Source organism: Lepus europaeus, chromosome 6 (genome assembly GCF_033115175.1).
Source record: "Lepus europaeus isolate LE1 chromosome 6, mLepTim1.pri, whole genome shotgun sequence".
Lineage (NCBI taxonomy): Eukaryota > Metazoa > Chordata > Mammalia > Lagomorpha > Leporidae > Lepus > Lepus europaeus.
In genome coordinates, this window is record NC_084832.1 from 87,525,873 (window position 1) to 87,544,594 (window position 18,722).

The following is an 18,722-nucleotide window of genomic DNA, read 5'->3' on the forward strand; positions in this document are numbered from 1 at the left end:
ATGAATTATACTAAACACTTGCTAGTCATTAAAGCATTTCTACTTGAGTTTAAAAATTATAATATCACATGTTTATACTAACAGCATCTGCGTACTTGTCCTGTTCTTTGGTTCTATTCTTTCTTTTCTGACCCTTTTATCAGTATACTCAGCCTTTTTATTTCAATGGAGATGGTGACAGGTAATTGAAAACAAGAGAGAAAAAGTTCTATTTAACTAAGGGGAAAGAGTTAAAAAGATTAATTTGCTTTTCATTTTGTGCATTTGGTTAGCAGGGAGGTTAATTAGAAATCCAAATTCTTGGTGTTTATTTCCGAATTATTCTCTTTTTCAATTTTATTTTCTCAGGATGATCCTCATACTAATTTAGTGATTGAAGCTATAAAAAATGATCATCTCAGGCAAATGGAACGTGAAAGGTACTGTTTTGGGTACTTCATAATTAACATTTAAAGTAGTTTGAATTTTTATAAAAGAGTTGACTGTACATTCTGATTGTTTCTTATAACTTGTTATATTCGTTGTATTTCTTGAATGGTGCTATCACTATTTCTATAGTTAATAGATTTCTCCTTCAAAATAATCAGTCTTCTTGCTGATCCCAATTATTCTTACTCAGTTACTCCTATTTTTCTGTAACTCTCTTTCTCTCTGCATTTGTCATAATTTGGAACTTTGTCTTACCTTTATTAGCTAAAATTATGTCTGTATTTTTGTCCTACCTCCTAATTAAATATAAACTCTGAGAAACAAAATTCTATGTATTTAGATTCTTCTTGTCTTTTTTATGATACTACAGCTAATTTCTGACACCAAATGTGTGGGGTTTTTTTACACACCAAAAAATAATTATTCCACTTTTCAAACACCAATTGACTTTCCAGCAGCCCAATTCAATTTTGATGCTTACTGCCTTGTGTTAGTACAGACCCGGTAGGTTAAGGACTTCTTATGGCGTTAATCAGTCCCACAAATTTGTAACGGTACATCTGATTGACCTGCTATAAATTGGGGGTTTCTTGCACTCCTTCCAGAACAGTACACTGAACTCAGGGAAATACTTTACTTATATTTATTATAAAGGATACAACTCAGGAACAACCTTATGGAAGAGATGCCTAGGGTAAGATGTGTGGAATTTCCATTATCTCTCCAGATGTGCCACCTTCCTAGTATCTGTGTGTTCATCAGCCTGGAAACTCACCATACCCCATCCTTAACGTTTTTGTAGAGCTTACATAGATGGCATAACTGATTATGTCACTGGCTATTGGCCTTCAGCCCTTGTCTCTCCTTGGATATTGGAGAGTAGGGCTGAAATGGTTGGTTACTCTGGTAATCACCCCTATCTGGAGGTTTTCTAGAGGCACCTCACTAGCACAGATGCACCTATCGTCAAAAAGGGCTTGCTATGAATTATCAAAGACACTTCTATCACTTGGAGTGTATCACTTGTATAACCAAATGTTTTAGGAGATCTGTGCCAGAGACTAGGTTGAAGACCAAATGTGTTTCTTATTCTCTCATAATATCAAAGGTACCTAGCCCCTGCCAAGTATGGTTTGAAAGTTTTTATGTTTATTGAACATGTAGTAGATATATGGGGAACCTTTAATCAGTATATTTAAATTTGTGGTAAAATGCATTCACAGAATTTACCATCTATTAACCTGAACCGCATATCTGAAGTGCACAGCTCAGCAGTATTAAGTACATTCACATTGGTCTATAACCAGTCCCCAGAACTCTGTTCCTCTTGCAAAACTGAGACACTGTGCCCATCAAACAGTAACCACTCCTACTCCCAGCCCCTACAGCCACCATTCTGCTTTCTGTCTCTGTGATTTTGACTACTCTAGGTTCCTCATATAAGTCTACTCATATAGTATTTTTCTTTTTGTGACTCATCATTCATCCATATTGTAGCATATGTTAGCATTTCTTTCCTTTTTGAAGTCTAAATAATATTCCATTGTATGCGTGGAGGACTATTAGTTTTCTGTTGCTCTAACAGAATGCCTGAGGTTAGATAATGAATACAGAAAAGAGATTTATATAGCTCACAGTTTTGGAGGCTGAAAGTCCAGTGCAAACAACATGGTGCTGTGTCAGGCAGAGACCCTCCTCCCCCTGACCTGTGCATCATGGTAGATGTGCGTTGTGGTGGAAGCACAAGTGAGAGGGAGGAATCACATGCTGAGACAGGAATCTGGAGTGTGGGGAGCTGTGAATCTCACTCTTCTACAGCGGTCCTTTTGTGAAAACTAGCCATTAATTCCTTCTGAGGTCAGAGCCCCCAGGCGACCTAACCACCTCCTTCTAGGCTGAAATCCTAAAGGTCCACCACCTTTCAACATTGCCGCATTGGAGATGCAGCTTCTGATACATGAACCCTCAGGGGACAAACCACATCCAAACCATAGCAAGATCTTGTAATCTTTAAGAATTAGCTTAGATTCCCAAATTAATTTCATTAAAAATAAATCAGATTTACAGTTCTTGGAAGCTGAAGTAGATAAACTTTTTCCTACTCATTCCACTAAAAAACAAGATTATACATAAAACATGTAAAGGTTGGGCCGTCACTGTGACGCAGCAGGTTAAAGCCCTGGCCTGAAGTGCTGGTATCCCATATGGGCACCGGTTCTAGTCCCAGCTGTTCTTCTTCCAATCCAGCTCTCTGCTATGGCCTTGGAAAGCAATAGAGGAGGGCCCAAGTCCCTGGGCCCCAGCTCCCACGTGGTAGACCTGGAAGAAGCTTCTGGCTCCTGTCTTTGGATTGACATGCTTCTGGCTGTTGCGGCCATCTGGGGAGTGAACCAGTGGATGGAAGACCTCTCTCTCTCTCTCTCTCTACCTTTCTCTGTAACTCTATCTCAAATAAATTAAATAAATCTTAATATATATGTGTATATATATATATATATATATGAAGGATATCTGCAAGGAACCTCGAGAGCTGAGGAACAGCATGGTAATGAGTTATCCTCATACGCTATAAACTGTAACTGAGAAGCTGGCAATCAGAAAACATCAACATGTGCATTTAAAAAAGATATCCAGGGCCAGCGCTGTGGTATATATATTTATAGTGGGTTAACCCACCGTCTGCAATGCCAGCATCCCATGTGGGCTCCGGTTCAAGTCCTGACTGCTCCACTTCTGATCCAGCTCCCTGCTGATGTGCCTGGGAAAGCAGTGGAAGCTCGCCCATGTGCTTGGGCCCCTGCACCTGCTTGGGAGACCAAGAAGAAACTCCTGGCTCCTGTCTTCAGATCAGCTCAGCTCCAGGCATTTTCAGCCATTTGGAGAGTGAACCAGTGGATGGAAGACCTCTCTCTCCGTTTCTACCTCTCTCTCTGTGAGTCCATGTTTCAAATAAAATAAATTTTAAAAAAAATCCAATTTCATAATGTCCAAGTTTCTATCAAGAGTCATTTGATGTACTAAAATCTCAAACTGAGTGAAAAAAGACAACACATGCCAACATCAGGATAATAAAGATGATAGAATCATCTGATAGATTCTGTTTATTCATTTTATTCAGAAGGCGAAAAGAAACAGAACATGTGAGAGGGATCTTCTATCTGCTAGTTCGCTTCCCAAATGCCTGCAGCAGCTAAGGCTGGGCCTGGCTAAAGCTAAAAGACCAAAACTCAATCTAGGTCTCCTGTTGGGGTGAGGAACCCAAGAAGTGGAGCTGGAACTTGAACCTCAGCACTCCAGTATGGAATGTGGCCATACCAAGTAGCATCTTAACCATTGTGCCAACTGCCCACGTTGTGTCTGACAGATTTTTAAAGCAACCATGATAAAAAGACTTTTTCAACAAGTCTTCAGAAAGTCTTCAGTAAGCAGTTACAGACATGCTTAAAACATGAAAAACCTCAGAAAAGAAATAGAAGATCCTAGCAAAAAAATAGAAGATACAAAGAACCAAGTGGAAATTTTAGAACTGAAAAACCCAGGAAAATAAAAGGCTCAGTAGATGGGCTCAGAGGTAGAATGGAGCACAGAAGAAATACTTGGTGAAATGGAAGCTGGAAAATAGAAATTACCCAATCTGAACAGAAAAGAGAAAAGCTAAAAAAATGAAAAAGCCCCCAGGGACCTGTGGGACTTTATCAAAAGATACAACATTTCTTTCATCAGGAAGAAGGGGAGAGAGATGATGGAACTGGAGAAATGACTGAAAACCCAAATTTGGCAAGAAAAGTAAACCTACTTTTAAACCTAGTTTAAGAAGTTGTGGGGCCGGTGCTGTGATGTAGTGGGTAAAGCTGCTGCCTGCAGTACCGGTATCCCACATGGGCGTTGGTTCAAGTCCCAGCTGCTCTACTTTTGATCCAGCTCTCTTCTATGCCTGGGAAAGCAGTAGAAGATGGACCAAGTCCTTGGGCCCTGTACCTGTGTGGGAGACCAGGAAGAAGCTCCTAGCTCCTGACTTTGGATCAGCACAGCTCCAGCCATCATAGCCATCTAGAGAGTGAACCAGCAGTTGGAAGACTCTCTCTTTCTCTCTCTCTTTCTCTCTTTCTCTCTCTCTGCCTTTCTGTAACTCTGCCTTTCAAATAAGTAAATAAATCTTTAAAAAGTAAAATTGTGTGACCCCCCAAATAGGATAGACCCAAGGAGACCCATGCCAAGCTATATTACTAAAATTAAGGACATCTACCTCCTAAAAAAGGTGTAGGATGCTTGAAAGGGACCAGGGGAACCACCACCTTATTCTTTTTGGGAAAGCGATTGGATTGACAGTGGAAAACTCTTAAGTTAATAAATGCCCAGCTCAAGAACGTAGAAAAAATACAGCAAGTCAACCTGGAGGAAGCAGAGGGAAAGAAACAATACAAAGTATAGAAATCATTGATACTTCAAGGGAAAAAAAAGAGAATGTGTGTGCAACACAGAACTGGTTCTTTGAAAAATTCAATAAAATCGACAGACTTCTAGCAAGACTAACAAAGAAAGGGAGAAGACAAGCTATCAATTAGAAGAACAAAACAGGCCATCACTACAGATCCTGTAGATATAAAAATAATAATAAAGACTATTGCAAACAGTTCATACAAGTTTGACAGCTTTGGTTAAATAAACCACTTTCTTAGAAAACACAAACTACCATACCTCATCTAATAGGAATAAATCACTTGATTTGGCCCATGAATATTTAGGACATTGAGTTTATCTTTTAAAAAGTCCAGAAAAAGAAATCTCTAGGCCCAGATGATTTTCCTGGGAAATCCCAGAAAACTTAAAGACACAATGTCTTCCAAAAGAATAGCTCATTTTCTGAAGTTAGCATTACCCTGACACTGAAATCAAAGACACTACAAAAGAAAGAAAACCATACACTAATATCTCATGAATATAGATGCAAAAGCCTTCGAAAATGCTAGCAAACTGAAATTGTAACAACATTAAAAAGAATTACATATCATGATCAAGTGGGAATTTTTCCCCAGGGATGTGAGTTTTGTTTAACATCTGATTATTAGTTAATACAATACAGGTTCAGTGTCCTCTATCTGAAATGCTTAAGACCAGAAGTAATTCAAATATCAGAGCTTTTTTTTCTTTTTTTTTTTTTAATTTTTTTGACAGGCAGAGCTTTTAAAATTTTTGGAATATTTGCATAGGCTTTATCAGTTCAACATCATTTATCTAAAAACCCAAAATCCAGGTCTGGCCTTGTGGTATAGCGGGTAAAGCTGCTGCCTGGGATTACGGCATCCCGACTCTTTGAGTCCTGACTGCTCCACTTCCAATCCAACTTCTTGCTTACAGCCAGAGAGAGCAGCAGAAGATGGCCCAAGTGCTTGGGCCCTGCCACACATTTGGGAGACCCGGTTGAAGCTCCTGGCTCCTGGCTTCAGGTTGGCTCAGCACTGGCCGTTACAGTCACTTAGGGAGTGAACCAGCAGATGGAAGATGTCTCTAACTCTGATTTTCAACTAAATAAATGCATCTTAAAAAGAAAAACAAAAAGCTGGGGCAAGGCAAGAGGTGCTTATATCCTAACATGTTTTTAAAAACATTCAAAATTGAAAACTTTTTTATATGATGCTGAGAAAGATGAGGATTGGAGCATTTTGGACTTTTACTTTTCTGATTAGGGATGTTTAACTAGTACAGAACATCAGTTTTTTTTTTAATGACTAAGTCAACAGTAGTGCAAAAGATTTTTTTTCTATAAAATCCAAAATGCTGGGGTGTTTTGCACATTGGTTAAGTAACTGCTTGGGATGCCTGCCTCCACACTGGCATGCTTGGTTTGGAGTCCTGACTATGCTTCCAGTTCAAGCTTTCTGCTAATGTACACCCTCGGAAGCATAAGCGATAGCTTAAGTTCTTGTGTCCCTGACATCCATATGGGAGACAAATTGAGTTCGAGGCTACTGGCTTCAGCATTGCCTTGCCTTACCTATTGCAGGCATTTGGGGAGTGAACCAGGGGAAGGAACACCTTTGTCTGATAGGTATTGGTTTCTTAGATGTGACACAAATAGCATAAATGACAAAAGAAAAAAGTAGGTAAATTGTGCATCATCAAAATTAAAAACTTAGGCTCTTCAAAGGACACTATCAAGAGAATGAAAAGACAGCCCACTGAATGGGAGAAAATATTTGCAAATTATTTATCTAAGAAGAGGCTTATTTCTAGACTTTGAAAAATAATTCTTACAACTTAATAGAAACACCATTAATCCAGTAAAAGTGTGCCAAGAATCTGAACAAACAATTCTTCAAGATAGATATGCAAATGCCTGACAAGCACAGGAGAAGATGCTCAACTTCAGTAGCTGATGCAGCTCAACCTGCAGTGAGATACCACTTCACACCCACTACTGTGTTATACTAAAGACAGATAACAGCAAGTGTTGCTAAGAACGTGAAGAAATTCAAACCCTTATTTGGGAATAAAAAAAAAATCATACAGTAACTTCAAAAGATAGTCTGGAATTTCCTCAAAAGCTTAAATATAGACTTACCAATATGACCCAGTAATTTCACTACTAGGTGTATACTCCAAATTAAAATGTATCCACAGGAAAACTTTAACATTCATAGCAACACTGTTAATAACATCCCAAAAGTAGAAACAGTGCAAATATCATATATAAAGTATAGCCTGTTCATACAATGGAATATTATTCAGCCAGAAAAGGTAAGGATAGGTATAGGTAGATGGTAGATGGTATATTCTGTAATTCCATTTGCATGACATTCTTAAAATGAGGAAATTATGGAAATGTGGGTGAGATTAGTAGTTGTCAGGAATTGAGGAAGAGATCAAGGTAAGAGGGCAATGTAAAGGAATGGAAATATTCTGTATCTTGTTCAGTGCCAGTATCCTGATTGTAATATTTTACTATAGTTAGGTAAAGTGGTGAAGCCTGGGTAAAGGTACATAGAATCTCTTGGTATTTTTTTTTTTACAAATGTATATGAATTTAGGAAAGTTTGATTAAAAGAAAGAATAATTATTACAGAATGAAGGTCCAGAGACTTGAAAAGATACCATTTCCATATTAATACAACATATTAAGTATAGGGAAGAAGTTATAAAGTAGTATATACAATTTCAGTCCATTTTAAAAACTGCTGTGTACAGCAGACTCATAGAATGACAATCACTTTAAATAGCACTCTGATCTCAGAATCAGCCCTTAAGGCATTCTGGTCTGGCTGAAAAGCCCATGAGAGCATTCAGGCATGGAAAGCCAAGACACTGGCAAAAAATGTCCTACATGAAGGACCTTTGTGAGTGAGACCCCAGTAGAAAGAAGTAGTCATCAAAGACGGAAGTATTTTTCTCCGAAGGGAGGAGAGAACTTCCACTTTATTTATGACCTTATCTAAATACTGATGGAGTTTGTGGATTCAAAAGGCTTCCTTCCAGCCCTAGGCAGCTCATGTTAAGAGCCTCGGGTGATCACTGATGTCATACATAAGAGTGTTAATTGTTAAATTAACAACAAAATCATGTGCATTAACTTACCATGCAGGACCTCTGTCCTCAGAGAGTTGTATTATAATTATGTCTAAGTGTTCATAAAAGATGTATCATTCTTGGGTGCTTCTTTAAAGTTAATTAAGTTTCTTTTTTAAAAAAAAAGTGAAATTAACTTCAAGATGGAATGACTTTGAACAACCCTTGTTTCAACTGTTGAGGAACAGTTTATGTTTTGTTTTTTTGTTTTTTTTTTGTTTTTTTTTCCTGTTCAAATTGCTGAACTCTTTACTAGTATAGAGTTGGTCTTCTGTGTATAAAGTTAACTGAAAATGGATCCTAGTGGAGAATGGGACTGAGAATGGGAGAGGGAGGAGGTAGAGGGATGGGAGATGGGTAGGAGGGCAGGTATGGTGGGAAGACTCACTATATTCCTAAAGTTGTACTTACGAAATGCATGAAGTCTGTATTTCTTAAATAAAAGGTTTCTTTGTGGGGGGGATTAAAAAAAAGATGCAATGACTTTGAAAAAAAAAACTGCTTTGTATATAAATCCAAGAAAAAAGACTAAGAGAGCTTCACCCACCACTATAAATTGGTATACTTTTTTTTTTTTTTTTTGACAGGCAGAGTGGACAGTGAGAGAGAGAGACAGAGAAAGGTCTTCCTTTTGCCGTTGGTTCACCCTCCAATGGCCGCCGTGCTGATCCGACGGCAGGAGCCAGGTGCTTCTCCTGGTCTCCCATGGGGTGCAGGGCCCAAGCACTTGGGCCATCCTCCACTGCACTCCCTGGCTACAGCGGAGAGCTGGCCTGGAAGAGAGGCAACCGGGACAGAATCTGGTGCCCCGACCGGAACTAGAACCCGGTGTGCCGGTGCCACAAGGCGGAGGATTAGCCTAGTGATCGCAGCGCCAGCGGTATACTTATTTTGTAAAACAGTTTACAAAAATGGTGGCAGTGTAAATTTTAAATATGAGTATGTTCCAATAGTATAAATACAAAAGCAGTGTGGGCCGGCGCCACAGCTCACTAGGCTAATCCTCCGCCTTGCGGCGCCGGCACACCAGGTTCTAGTCCCGGTCGGGGCACCGATCCTGTCCCGGTTGCCCCGCTTCCAGGCCAGCTCTCTGCTGTGGCCAGGGAGTGCAGTGGAGGATGGCCCAAGTGCTTGGGCCCTGCACCCCATGGGAGACCAGGAGAAGCACCTGGCTCCTGGCTTCGGATCAGCGCGGTGCGCTGGCCGCAGCGCGCCTACCGCAGCGGCCATTGGAGGGTGAACCAACGGCAAAAGGAAGACCTTTCTCTCTGTCTCTCTCTCACTGTCCACTCTGCCTGTCAAAAATAAAAAAATAAAAAAATAAAAAAATAAAACAAAAGCAGTATGAAGTAATACAGTTTTACCATTTACCGCACAATATTTTTTAATGTCCATTTCTGCTCCTTTATGTATATGTTACTTTTATATGTAGAAGCATACTTTATGTGATTCCTGCAGTGCCTTGTGTCTCTCAAGTATCTCTTTCTTTAGTTTGTCTGAAGTATCATAGAGGAAAAAAAGAAAATAAATGAGTGTTGATCCAGAAGGCAGTGATGGCTCACTAGTCATGTTTCCTCATCATGATTTTTAACCGTATAAAGTTCTCTGGTGTAGCTTTCCATTGTCTCATAAGCATCTGTGAAATGTTAGGTTTGATTGCTAATATTTAGTTAAAATTTATGAAAGGAATCTAAACTATTTATATATAAATATCTAAATAAATTATTTGTTTGTTTGATATAGGAAAGCCATGGCAGAAAAATACATCATGACAGCTGCGAAACTCATTGCTCCTGTAATTGAAACATCTTTTGCTGTAGGTTATGATTGGTAAGAGAGAGAAATTCACTAAAACTGCATGGATATTGTGTTTCTTGTCAATAATTTGTATTTTTATTGATTTAAAAATTAATTTTGTTAGGGAATGAGTAAATGATTATGAATGTTGATTTGTATTTATTAAACAGATATATTTAGTTTTTTTTTTTTAAGATTTATTTATTTACTTGAAAGAGTTACACAGAGAGGAGAAGGAGAGGCAGAGAGAGAGAGAGAGAGGTCTTTCATCCTCTGGTTCACTCCCCAAATGGCCACAACAGCCGGAGCTGTGCCAATCCAAAGCCAGGAGCCAGGAGCTTCCCCCAGGTCTCCTACATAGGTGCAGGGGCCCAAGGACTTGAGCCATCTTCTACTGCTATCCCAGGCCATAGCAGAGAGCTGGATCGGAAGAAGAGCAGCTGGGACTAGAACTGGCACCCATATGGGATGCCGGCGCTTCAGGCCAGGGCTTTAACCTGTTGCACCACAGCGCCGGCCCCCTATATTTAGGACTAATATAGGTTGTTGTGAACGTTCTAATAAGATATTTTCCTTTTCTTAAATTTTTATGTATTTACTTTTTTTGAAAGGCAGAGGGACAGAGACAGAAAGAGATCTTCCATCTGCTATTTCATTCCCAAAATGCATAAAACAGCCAGTGCTGGGCCAGCTGAAGCCAGGAGCCTGGCTTTCAATATGGGTCTTCCATGGGGGTTGTAGGGGCTCAAATGCGTGAGCCATTATCTGCTGCCTTCCAGTGTACATATTAGCAGGAAGCTAAATCAGAAATGGAGAAGCTGGGACACAAATCAGGCACTCAGTTATGGGGTGTGGGTATCCCAAATGGCAACTTATCTGCTATGCCAAATGCCCGCTCCAGAATGTTTTTATTATGGTTCATGTTGTTTCATAAAACTAAATTTTTAGGGCAGGTGTGCCACTATTATGTAGAAAATAATTCTTTTCATGGTATGAATTTCAACTTATGACCTCTTTATTTTAATAATCTTTTCTCATTTTTTCCTTTTTCTACCTTAAGTTTGCCAGTAGTACTAATTTTTCCATCTTGAGTAATAGCTCTCACATCCCAAAAGGTGGTTCAGTCCTGATGTAAAATACAGGTTGAATATTCATATCCCTTATCTGAAACCAGGAAGTATTTTAGATTTTGGAGTTTTTCAGAATTTGTAATATTTGCATAGGCTTTACTGGTTGAGCTTCCCTAATTTGAAATTCAAAATGCTGCAATATCCTGAAACTTTGGAGCATTAACATAATGCACAAAAAGCTTCAGATTTTGGATTTCTATAATAGGAATACTCAATTTGTATTGAAAGAGTAAAGAGTTTTAGAATTGGAAAATCTTAGGTCATTTGTTGAATGAACAAGTGATTAAATTTATTCTATACTTCACTTTGGAATCCCTTTTATAACATCCTGGTGATCATTTAATTTCTTCTTGGATTCTTCTGTTTGTTTATTTCATTTGTAAACATCTTTACAGGTTAAAAAGTCTTTCCTCGTATTGAATCCAAATCTGCCCCTCACAAAACTCTCCTTTGGTCTGTTGAACGTAGAGTGAGTCTGTGATCTCCTCTATATTGTCCCTTACCAGAATTTTAAAATCCAAGATACACGTACACAGTAAGAAAATTAACTGTGAGAGTTACATTGCTAATTTTCTAGTTATATTTTATATTTCATAGAAGTAATGTGGAGGTTGGCCTGTGGCCTAGTGAACTGAGCTGCTGCGTGCGATGCCAGCATCCCATAGTAGAGTGCAGGTTTGGGTCCCAGCTGCTGCACTTCTGATCCAGCTCCCCACTGATGTGCTTGAGAAAGCAGCAGGGAATGGCCCAAGTACCTAGGCCCCTGCCACCATGTGGGAGACCAGGATGGAGTTCCTGGCTCCTGGCTTCAGCCTGTCTTAGTTCTGGCCACTGTGGCTATTTGGTGAGTAAACCAGAGGATGGAAGATTCTCTCTCTGTCACTCTGCCATTCAAATAAATGAATCTTTTAAAAACTAAAACAAGGAAGTCACATGTTTCCTTTATTATATCCTTGTTATCTTTCAGATTCTTGTCCATTTTGTTATTATATCCCTTGGGCTGTAATCTGTACCATGGAATCTAATATCTTCCTGTTTTAATTTGGACTGGAGGCTTCAGTTTCTTCCTTTTGGTGTTTTGTTTTTACTGGTGTTTCCAGTTGCCTGTCCTTCTTGCATTCTTTGCTTTGATTGGGGTCTGGTATTTTTCTTAAGAATTCTCCTTCCATGGTGGCTGGTGTTGTGGCATAGCAAGTTTAACCGCAGCCTGCAGTGCCAACATCTCTTGTGGGCACTGGGTCAAGTCCTGGCTGCCCCACTTCCACTGCAGCTCCCTGTTAATATGTCTGGGAAAGCAGTGGAAGATGGCCCAAGTCCCTGGGCCCCTGCACCCATATGGGAGACCTGGAAGAATCTCCTGGCTCTTGGCTTCAGCCTGACCCAGTCTTGGCCATTGTGGCTATTTGGGGAGTGAACCAGCAGCAGGTGGAAGGTCTCTCTCTCTCTCTCTCTCTCTCTCTCTCTCTCTCTCTCTGTCTCTCCTCTCTCTGTAACTCTGCCCTTCAAATAAATAAATAAATCTTATTTTAAAAAAGGGGGGGGGGGAGGAAAGAAGAGAGAGAGAGAGAGAGAGAGAGAGAGAGAGAGAGACTTCTTCCCAGGATTTCTCTGTGCTCTAGTTTCTCCAAGTTGCTTATTGAGTTGGCCTGGTGCTAACTATCTTCGTTTCTATCCTTTGGATCTTCTTTCTTGTTTAAGAAGAAATAGCTCTAGTTCCACCCCACTCCCCCAGTTCATCCTGAATTAACACCCTAATGTCTGTCACACACAGATCTGTAAATGTCTAATTTTGTCTTCATTCTTCATTGATGGAAAACATAAAAAATGCTAGGTTGTAATGTATTTTCTTTGAGAACTTTAAGAGCATATGTAGCTAGCATTATTGCTGACTGGAAGTCTAATGTTATAATTTATAGATGACTTGCATTGCTTTCTGAAGATTTTTATACATTCTCTCTCTGGTTTTGTTACTATGGAATTTCATAAAAATGTGTTTAAGATTGTCTTTTTTCCTATATTCCTTCTAAGCACTCAGTGGGCCCCTCAATTCTCAACTTGGGGAAGTATTATTGTATCATTTCTTTGATAATTTTCTCTCTTCTCATCCAGTTCCAAATTTCAGTTGATTGAATTGTGGCTTTTGTTGTCCCTTGCATTCTCTGGTGTAGTGTTTTCCATCTCTGTTTTGCTTTCTGGGAGACCTTGACTTTGTCATCCAACTCTTCCATTTAATTATTTTATTTAAGTATTTTTTTTCATGTTTCCAAGAACAGTTTCTTTTTGTCTGGTTGTTCCTTTGTCATTCATTGCTAAGTGTGAGGAGACATCTGCAGGCTTTGCTGTATTGGTTACAAGATGTAACCAATCTATTGCTTTTGGAGGTCCAGATTTATGCTCATACAGTATTTTATTGTGGCCCAGCATTTATTTATGTTACCCAGTATAAACGTTTATTGGTTTAGCCAAAAAGCATGGTGACCTTAATATGTTTCTTATAGTAGTTGTTAAAATTCATAAGTATTTTCAAAATCTCATTTGTGATCTAGAATATAATGTCTTATTTTTTTTCTGTTAACTAGGTAGGTACCCATTTCTTTAGATAGGACTTGTCAGTTTTTTGAAAGATTTGCCAGGTCTCAGGTAATGTGAAAGTCTAGTGCAAATTTAATTTCTGTAATTTTGAAGAAAGACATGTGTATACTCATGAAACTTTCTTATATTTATTTATGTATATATAAATATGAATGTATATATGTATATATATATCTATTTTAATAATATTGTTAATTATTTTGAGAGGCAGAGAAACAGAAAAGAAAGTACTCCCATCTGCTGGTTCTTTCCCCAAATTCCTGTAACATCCAGGGCTGGCCTCGGAATGGAGTCCAGAGCTGGGAAATCAACCTAAGTCTTCCACTAGGGTGTTAGGAACTCAGCTACTTGAGCCACCACTGCTGCCTCCCAGGGTCTGCATTGGCAGGAAGCTGGAGTTTGGAGCCAGAGCTGGGAATCAGACTCAGGCACTTTGATGTGGAATGCAGGTGTCTGAACCACTAGGCCAGAAATATGCTCCATGTCTGTCTGTTTTGTGTACAAAAAAAAAAAAAAATGTGTATTTAAACATATACAACTCTGCCTATAAATATGTACACAGAGATATAGCTACAGATATATATTTTAAATTTAGGACAATACTCTTTAGAGGCAACTAAGAGCTTCTCATTGAGGCTAAAATGTATTTTATATGTAGGAAAGCATTCCATAATATGATTGTTTATAAGTTTTACCCTTTCTTTAAGTCTACTTTTTTCATATATTACATTCATTGCAGAAGATTCAGGAACAGACTTTTTTTTTTTTTTTTAAGATTTGTGTATTTATTTGAGAGGCAGAGTTACAGACAGAGAGAGGGAGAGACAGAGATAGAGGTTTTTCATCCACTGGTTCCCTCCCCAGATGGCTACAATGGCCAGAGCTGGGCCAATCTGTAGCCAAGAACCAGGAGCTTCTTCCTGGTCTCCCATGTGGATGCAGGGACCCAAGCACCCAGGTCATTGCTTTCCCATGCCATTAGCAGAGAACTGGATCAGAAGTGGAGCAGCTGGGACTCGAACCTTGAACCTTGAACCTTGAACCAGCCAGTGCCCATATGGGATGCTGGCACTACAGGAGAAGGTTTAACCTACTATCAATAATGCTGGCCCTAGGAACAGACTTTTTTAAGCTATAAATAACATCTGTGCAATGTTTGTATAACTTTTATGACTTCAAATTAAAAAAATTATTTAAACTTAGCTATCTGATTTCTGTTAGGACAATTTTAAATTACATTTTCAGTAAGAAAGAAACCAATATATCTTCTGTTTAATTTAGCCCTTCAGGCAGTTCTGTGTTTATGTTCTTAAAATTATTCATTAAGAGAAAACAATTTTTAACTTGAAAGAACTCTTCTGTTCATTTACATCTAACTTTTTGAAGCTGGTTTTCTTATAAAAAATTTTAATGGTAGTAATGGGGCTATTAAAAAAGTTATTTCTAGTGTTTTTCTGGTTGTTGAGTATTTCAGCCTGTTTGAAATCTGAAATATGCCAGTATCCAGCTTTTAAAAATGGATTTACATTACTAAGTTCATTATAGAGACAGAAATTTTACATATTTTTATTAGATAGGATCTTATTAAAGATAATGTTTCTTTCTAGTCCACTTTTCAGTGAGTATATATACATATATACACAGATATGTGTGTATATATATATATATCTGTGTGTATATATATCTGTGTATGTGTATATATACGTGTGTGTGTATGTACAGACATATATATATATCTGTGTGTATAAATACACACACACACAGTTCAGATCTGACATCAAGTTCATGCCTTAAATTATGGCAAAAATATTTTAGTTCAAATTTATTGAACACAACTCTATTTTGAATTCTTTATTAACATTGTTACACACCTTATCCTAGTGAGGTAGACATGATCATTGCCTTTTGGTAGCTGAGAAAATTGAGTAATAAAAATGTGTATTATCCTAATTAAGGACAGAGTTAAGGTCAGTGATTTTTTTAAAAAAATATTTTTTTATTAGAGAGAAAGAGAAATAGAGAGATCTTCATCCACTAGTTCATTCTCCAGATGCCCAAAACAGCCAGAGCTAAGCCAAGCTAGTCCTAAGTCAGGAGCCTGGGACTCAATCAGAGTCTCCCATGAGAGTGGCAGGAACCTGAGTACTCGATTCATCACCTGCTGCCTCCCAGGGTACACATTAACAAGAAGCTTAGGCTGGCACCGCGGCTCACTAGGCTAATCCTCTGCCTGTGGCGCTGGCACCCCGGGTTCTAGTCCCGGTTGGGGCACCGGATTCTGTCCCGGTTGCTCCTCTTCCAGTCCAGCTCTCTGCTGTGGCCCGGGAAGGCAGTGGAGGATGGCCCAGGTCCTTGGGCCCTGCACCAGCATGGGAGACCAGGAGGAAACACCTGGCTCCTGGCTTTGGATTGGCACAGCGCGCCGGCTGTAGCGGCCATTTGGGGGGTGAACCAATCGAAAAGGAAGACCTTTCTCTCTGTCTCTCTCTCTCTTACTGTCTAAATCTGCCTGTCAAAAAAAAAAATAATAAAAAATAAACAAGAAGCTGAATGGAAAGTAGAGCTGGAAAGTGGAGCCAAACATCCTTTGCAAAGTCAATGATTTTAAGCTTGTATTCATTGAAATTTCCCCCGAAGTACTGATGACCAGATCTGAGTCAGGGTTCTGAGGTCAGGAGCAAATATGTCCATTACTATCCAGCCCTCCAAGTGGTTCTGATATACCTAAATGGTATCATTCTTGGCTGCATATTAAAATCATCACGGTATTTCAGAAAACTCCAAATGCCAATGCTGTACTCTAGACCAAGCATGTCAGAATTTCTGGGTTTGGGGACTCAGGCATCAGTATTTCTGAAATCTTCAGTAGGCTTCTGTGATAGATATCTGACATGTTGTGACAAAAGCCATAGTTCTTGAAGGCTACTGGTATTCGTTACAGGGAAAGATTCAATTGGTATTTATTTATTTGTTCATTCATTCTTTCAGAAAGTTACAGGGAGAGGGAGAGAGAGAATCTTCCATCTACTGGTTCACTCCCTAGGTGGCCATAATGGCAAGCAGTGGGCCATACCGAAGCCAGGAGCTTCATCTGAGTCTCCCACATCGATTACAGGGGCCCAAACACTTGGGCTATTTCCACTACTTTTCCCAAGCCATTAGCAGGGAGCTGTATCAGAAGTAGAGCAGCAGTGAAATGAACCAGCTGGCTTTGCAGGTGATGGCTTTACCACAGCGCCAACCCCTTAACTGGCCTTAGATGAAACAGAAAAATCATTGTTTCTTTCTGGGCTTTCCCATGTTGGAAATTCATATTCTGTAAGTCAACTATTTTATTGAAAAACAAAAAGACAAAGTCATTCCTGGAATTATTGTGATTTTCACTATAAATTCTTGTGACATTCTTGCTATATTTCTGTTATTTCCTTTGTATATGATTTTTTTTACCTTTTTGTGAGGTATAAAGCATATACAAAAAATTATACAAAATAGTGACTTCAGCTCAATGATGTATGACAAAGCGAACACCCATGTAATAATTACATAGCTTAATAAGTGAAATTTAGGGGCTGGCATTGTGGTGTAGCGTACCACATGAGTGACGGTTCAAGTCCTGGATGCTCCACTTCCAATCCAGCTCCCTCCTAATGCACCTGGGAAAGTAGCTTGGGCCCTTGCACCCATGTGGGAGACCCAGAAGAAGCTCCTGATTACTGGCTTTGGATCAGCCTAGCACTGGCTGTTGCTACCATTTGGAGAATGAACCAGCAAGTGGAAGACCTCTCTGTCTCTCCTCCTCTATCTCTAATTCTGCCTTTCAAATAAATAAAAATAAATCTTTAAAAAAAAGAAATTTAAAGAACAGGACATTGTTGGCTCCTTGGAAGGTCTTGAACCTAGGCCAATCCCTCTCTCACTCCGAAGACTGACATCTGCCCTGACTTCAGTGGTAATCACTTCCTTGCTTTCCTTTAATACTTTAATCTCCATCTAGTTTTTAAAAACATATAGATGTAATCATACTGTATATATTCTTTTGTATGTGACTTATTTATATTTGTGAGAGTTATCAACATCCTTGCACCCAGTAATTTGTTTGTTTCATTGTTATGCAGTCATTCTTGGTGATAATATATCATAATTTACTTACCCACTTTAATGTTAATGCACTTTGTAGTGGTTTGCAGTTACAAATGCTCCCAATCAATATTGTTGTGCAGTTAGGCATGTCTCTTGGTTGGTGATGTCCACTCTTGGGCATATACCTTTGAATGGAAAGGCTTGATCCTAAGGTCTGCATATGTTCAGCTTTAATAGATACTGCTGGCCAGTGCCGTGGCTCACTAGGCTAATCCTCCACCTGTGGCGCTGGCACCCCGGGTTCTAGTCCCGGTTGGGGCACCGGATTCTGTCCCGGTTGCTCCTCTTCCAGTCCAGCTCTCTGCTGTGGCCCGGGAAGGCAGTGGAGGATGGCCCAGGTCCTTGGGCCCTGCACCAGCATGGGAGACCAGGAGGAAACACCTGGCTCCTGGCTTTGGATTGGCACAGCGAGCCGGCTGAAGCGGCCATTTGGGGGGTGAACCAACGGAAAAGGAAGACCTTTCTCTCTGTCTCTCTCTCTCTCACTGTCTAAATCTGCCTGTCCAAAAAAAAAAAAAAAATCTATGCTGCTGGACAGTTTTCCATAGCCATTGTACTTACTATTTATACCCCCACCAGCAGGATATGAAAATTCTAATTGATTACAAATATAAGGTGTACTTTGTATTTTTTTAATTTTAGCCAACCATCCTGGTGGCATCTCATGGTTTCTTGTTGATTTGTCATGCAAATTCAATATTTTTTGTGAAGAGCCCATTGAAGACTTTTGCTTTGTATTTATTTGGTATTTCTTTTTTGTGTCCTTTTAAGGAAACTTGTATATTTCACCTTCATGAAAATATTTTCCTATGTTTTCTTCTAGAAGTGTTACTGTTCATTTCAGTATACTCATGCAATCCATATGGAATTGTGTTTTTGTGTGTATAGTGTGGAGTAAGGTCAAAAACCCAATCAATCCAACATCACTGCTGAAAAGATTATACTTTGCCCACTGCACTATGGTATCACCTTTGACACATATTAAATGATTATGTATAGGTCTGTGTATGGAAACTTTATTCAATTATTTTGGTCCACTTATCTATTCTTGTACTAAAACTGCATTGTCTA

General features: G+C 39.3%; 1 protein-coding gene across 5 annotated transcripts in view; it reads left to right on the plus strand.

Annotated features, from left to right (window-relative positions):
* IFT88 (intraflagellar transport 88) overlaps positions 1–18,722 on the plus strand; it is a 131,478-nt gene that overhangs the window by 39,560 nt on the left and 73,196 nt on the right. For 3 of the 5 annotated variants that reach the window (XM_062194525.1, XM_062194523.1, XM_062194521.1), the window contains 2 exons: positions 349–419; positions 9,736–9,822. In XM_062194525.1, the coding sequence (XP_062050509.1) occupies positions 349–419; positions 9,736–9,822 (158 nt within the window). The remainder of the gene's footprint in view (positions 1–348; positions 420–9,735; positions 9,823–18,722) is intronic. The other 2 variants (XM_062194522.1, XM_062194524.1) reach the window with 1 other exon arrangement.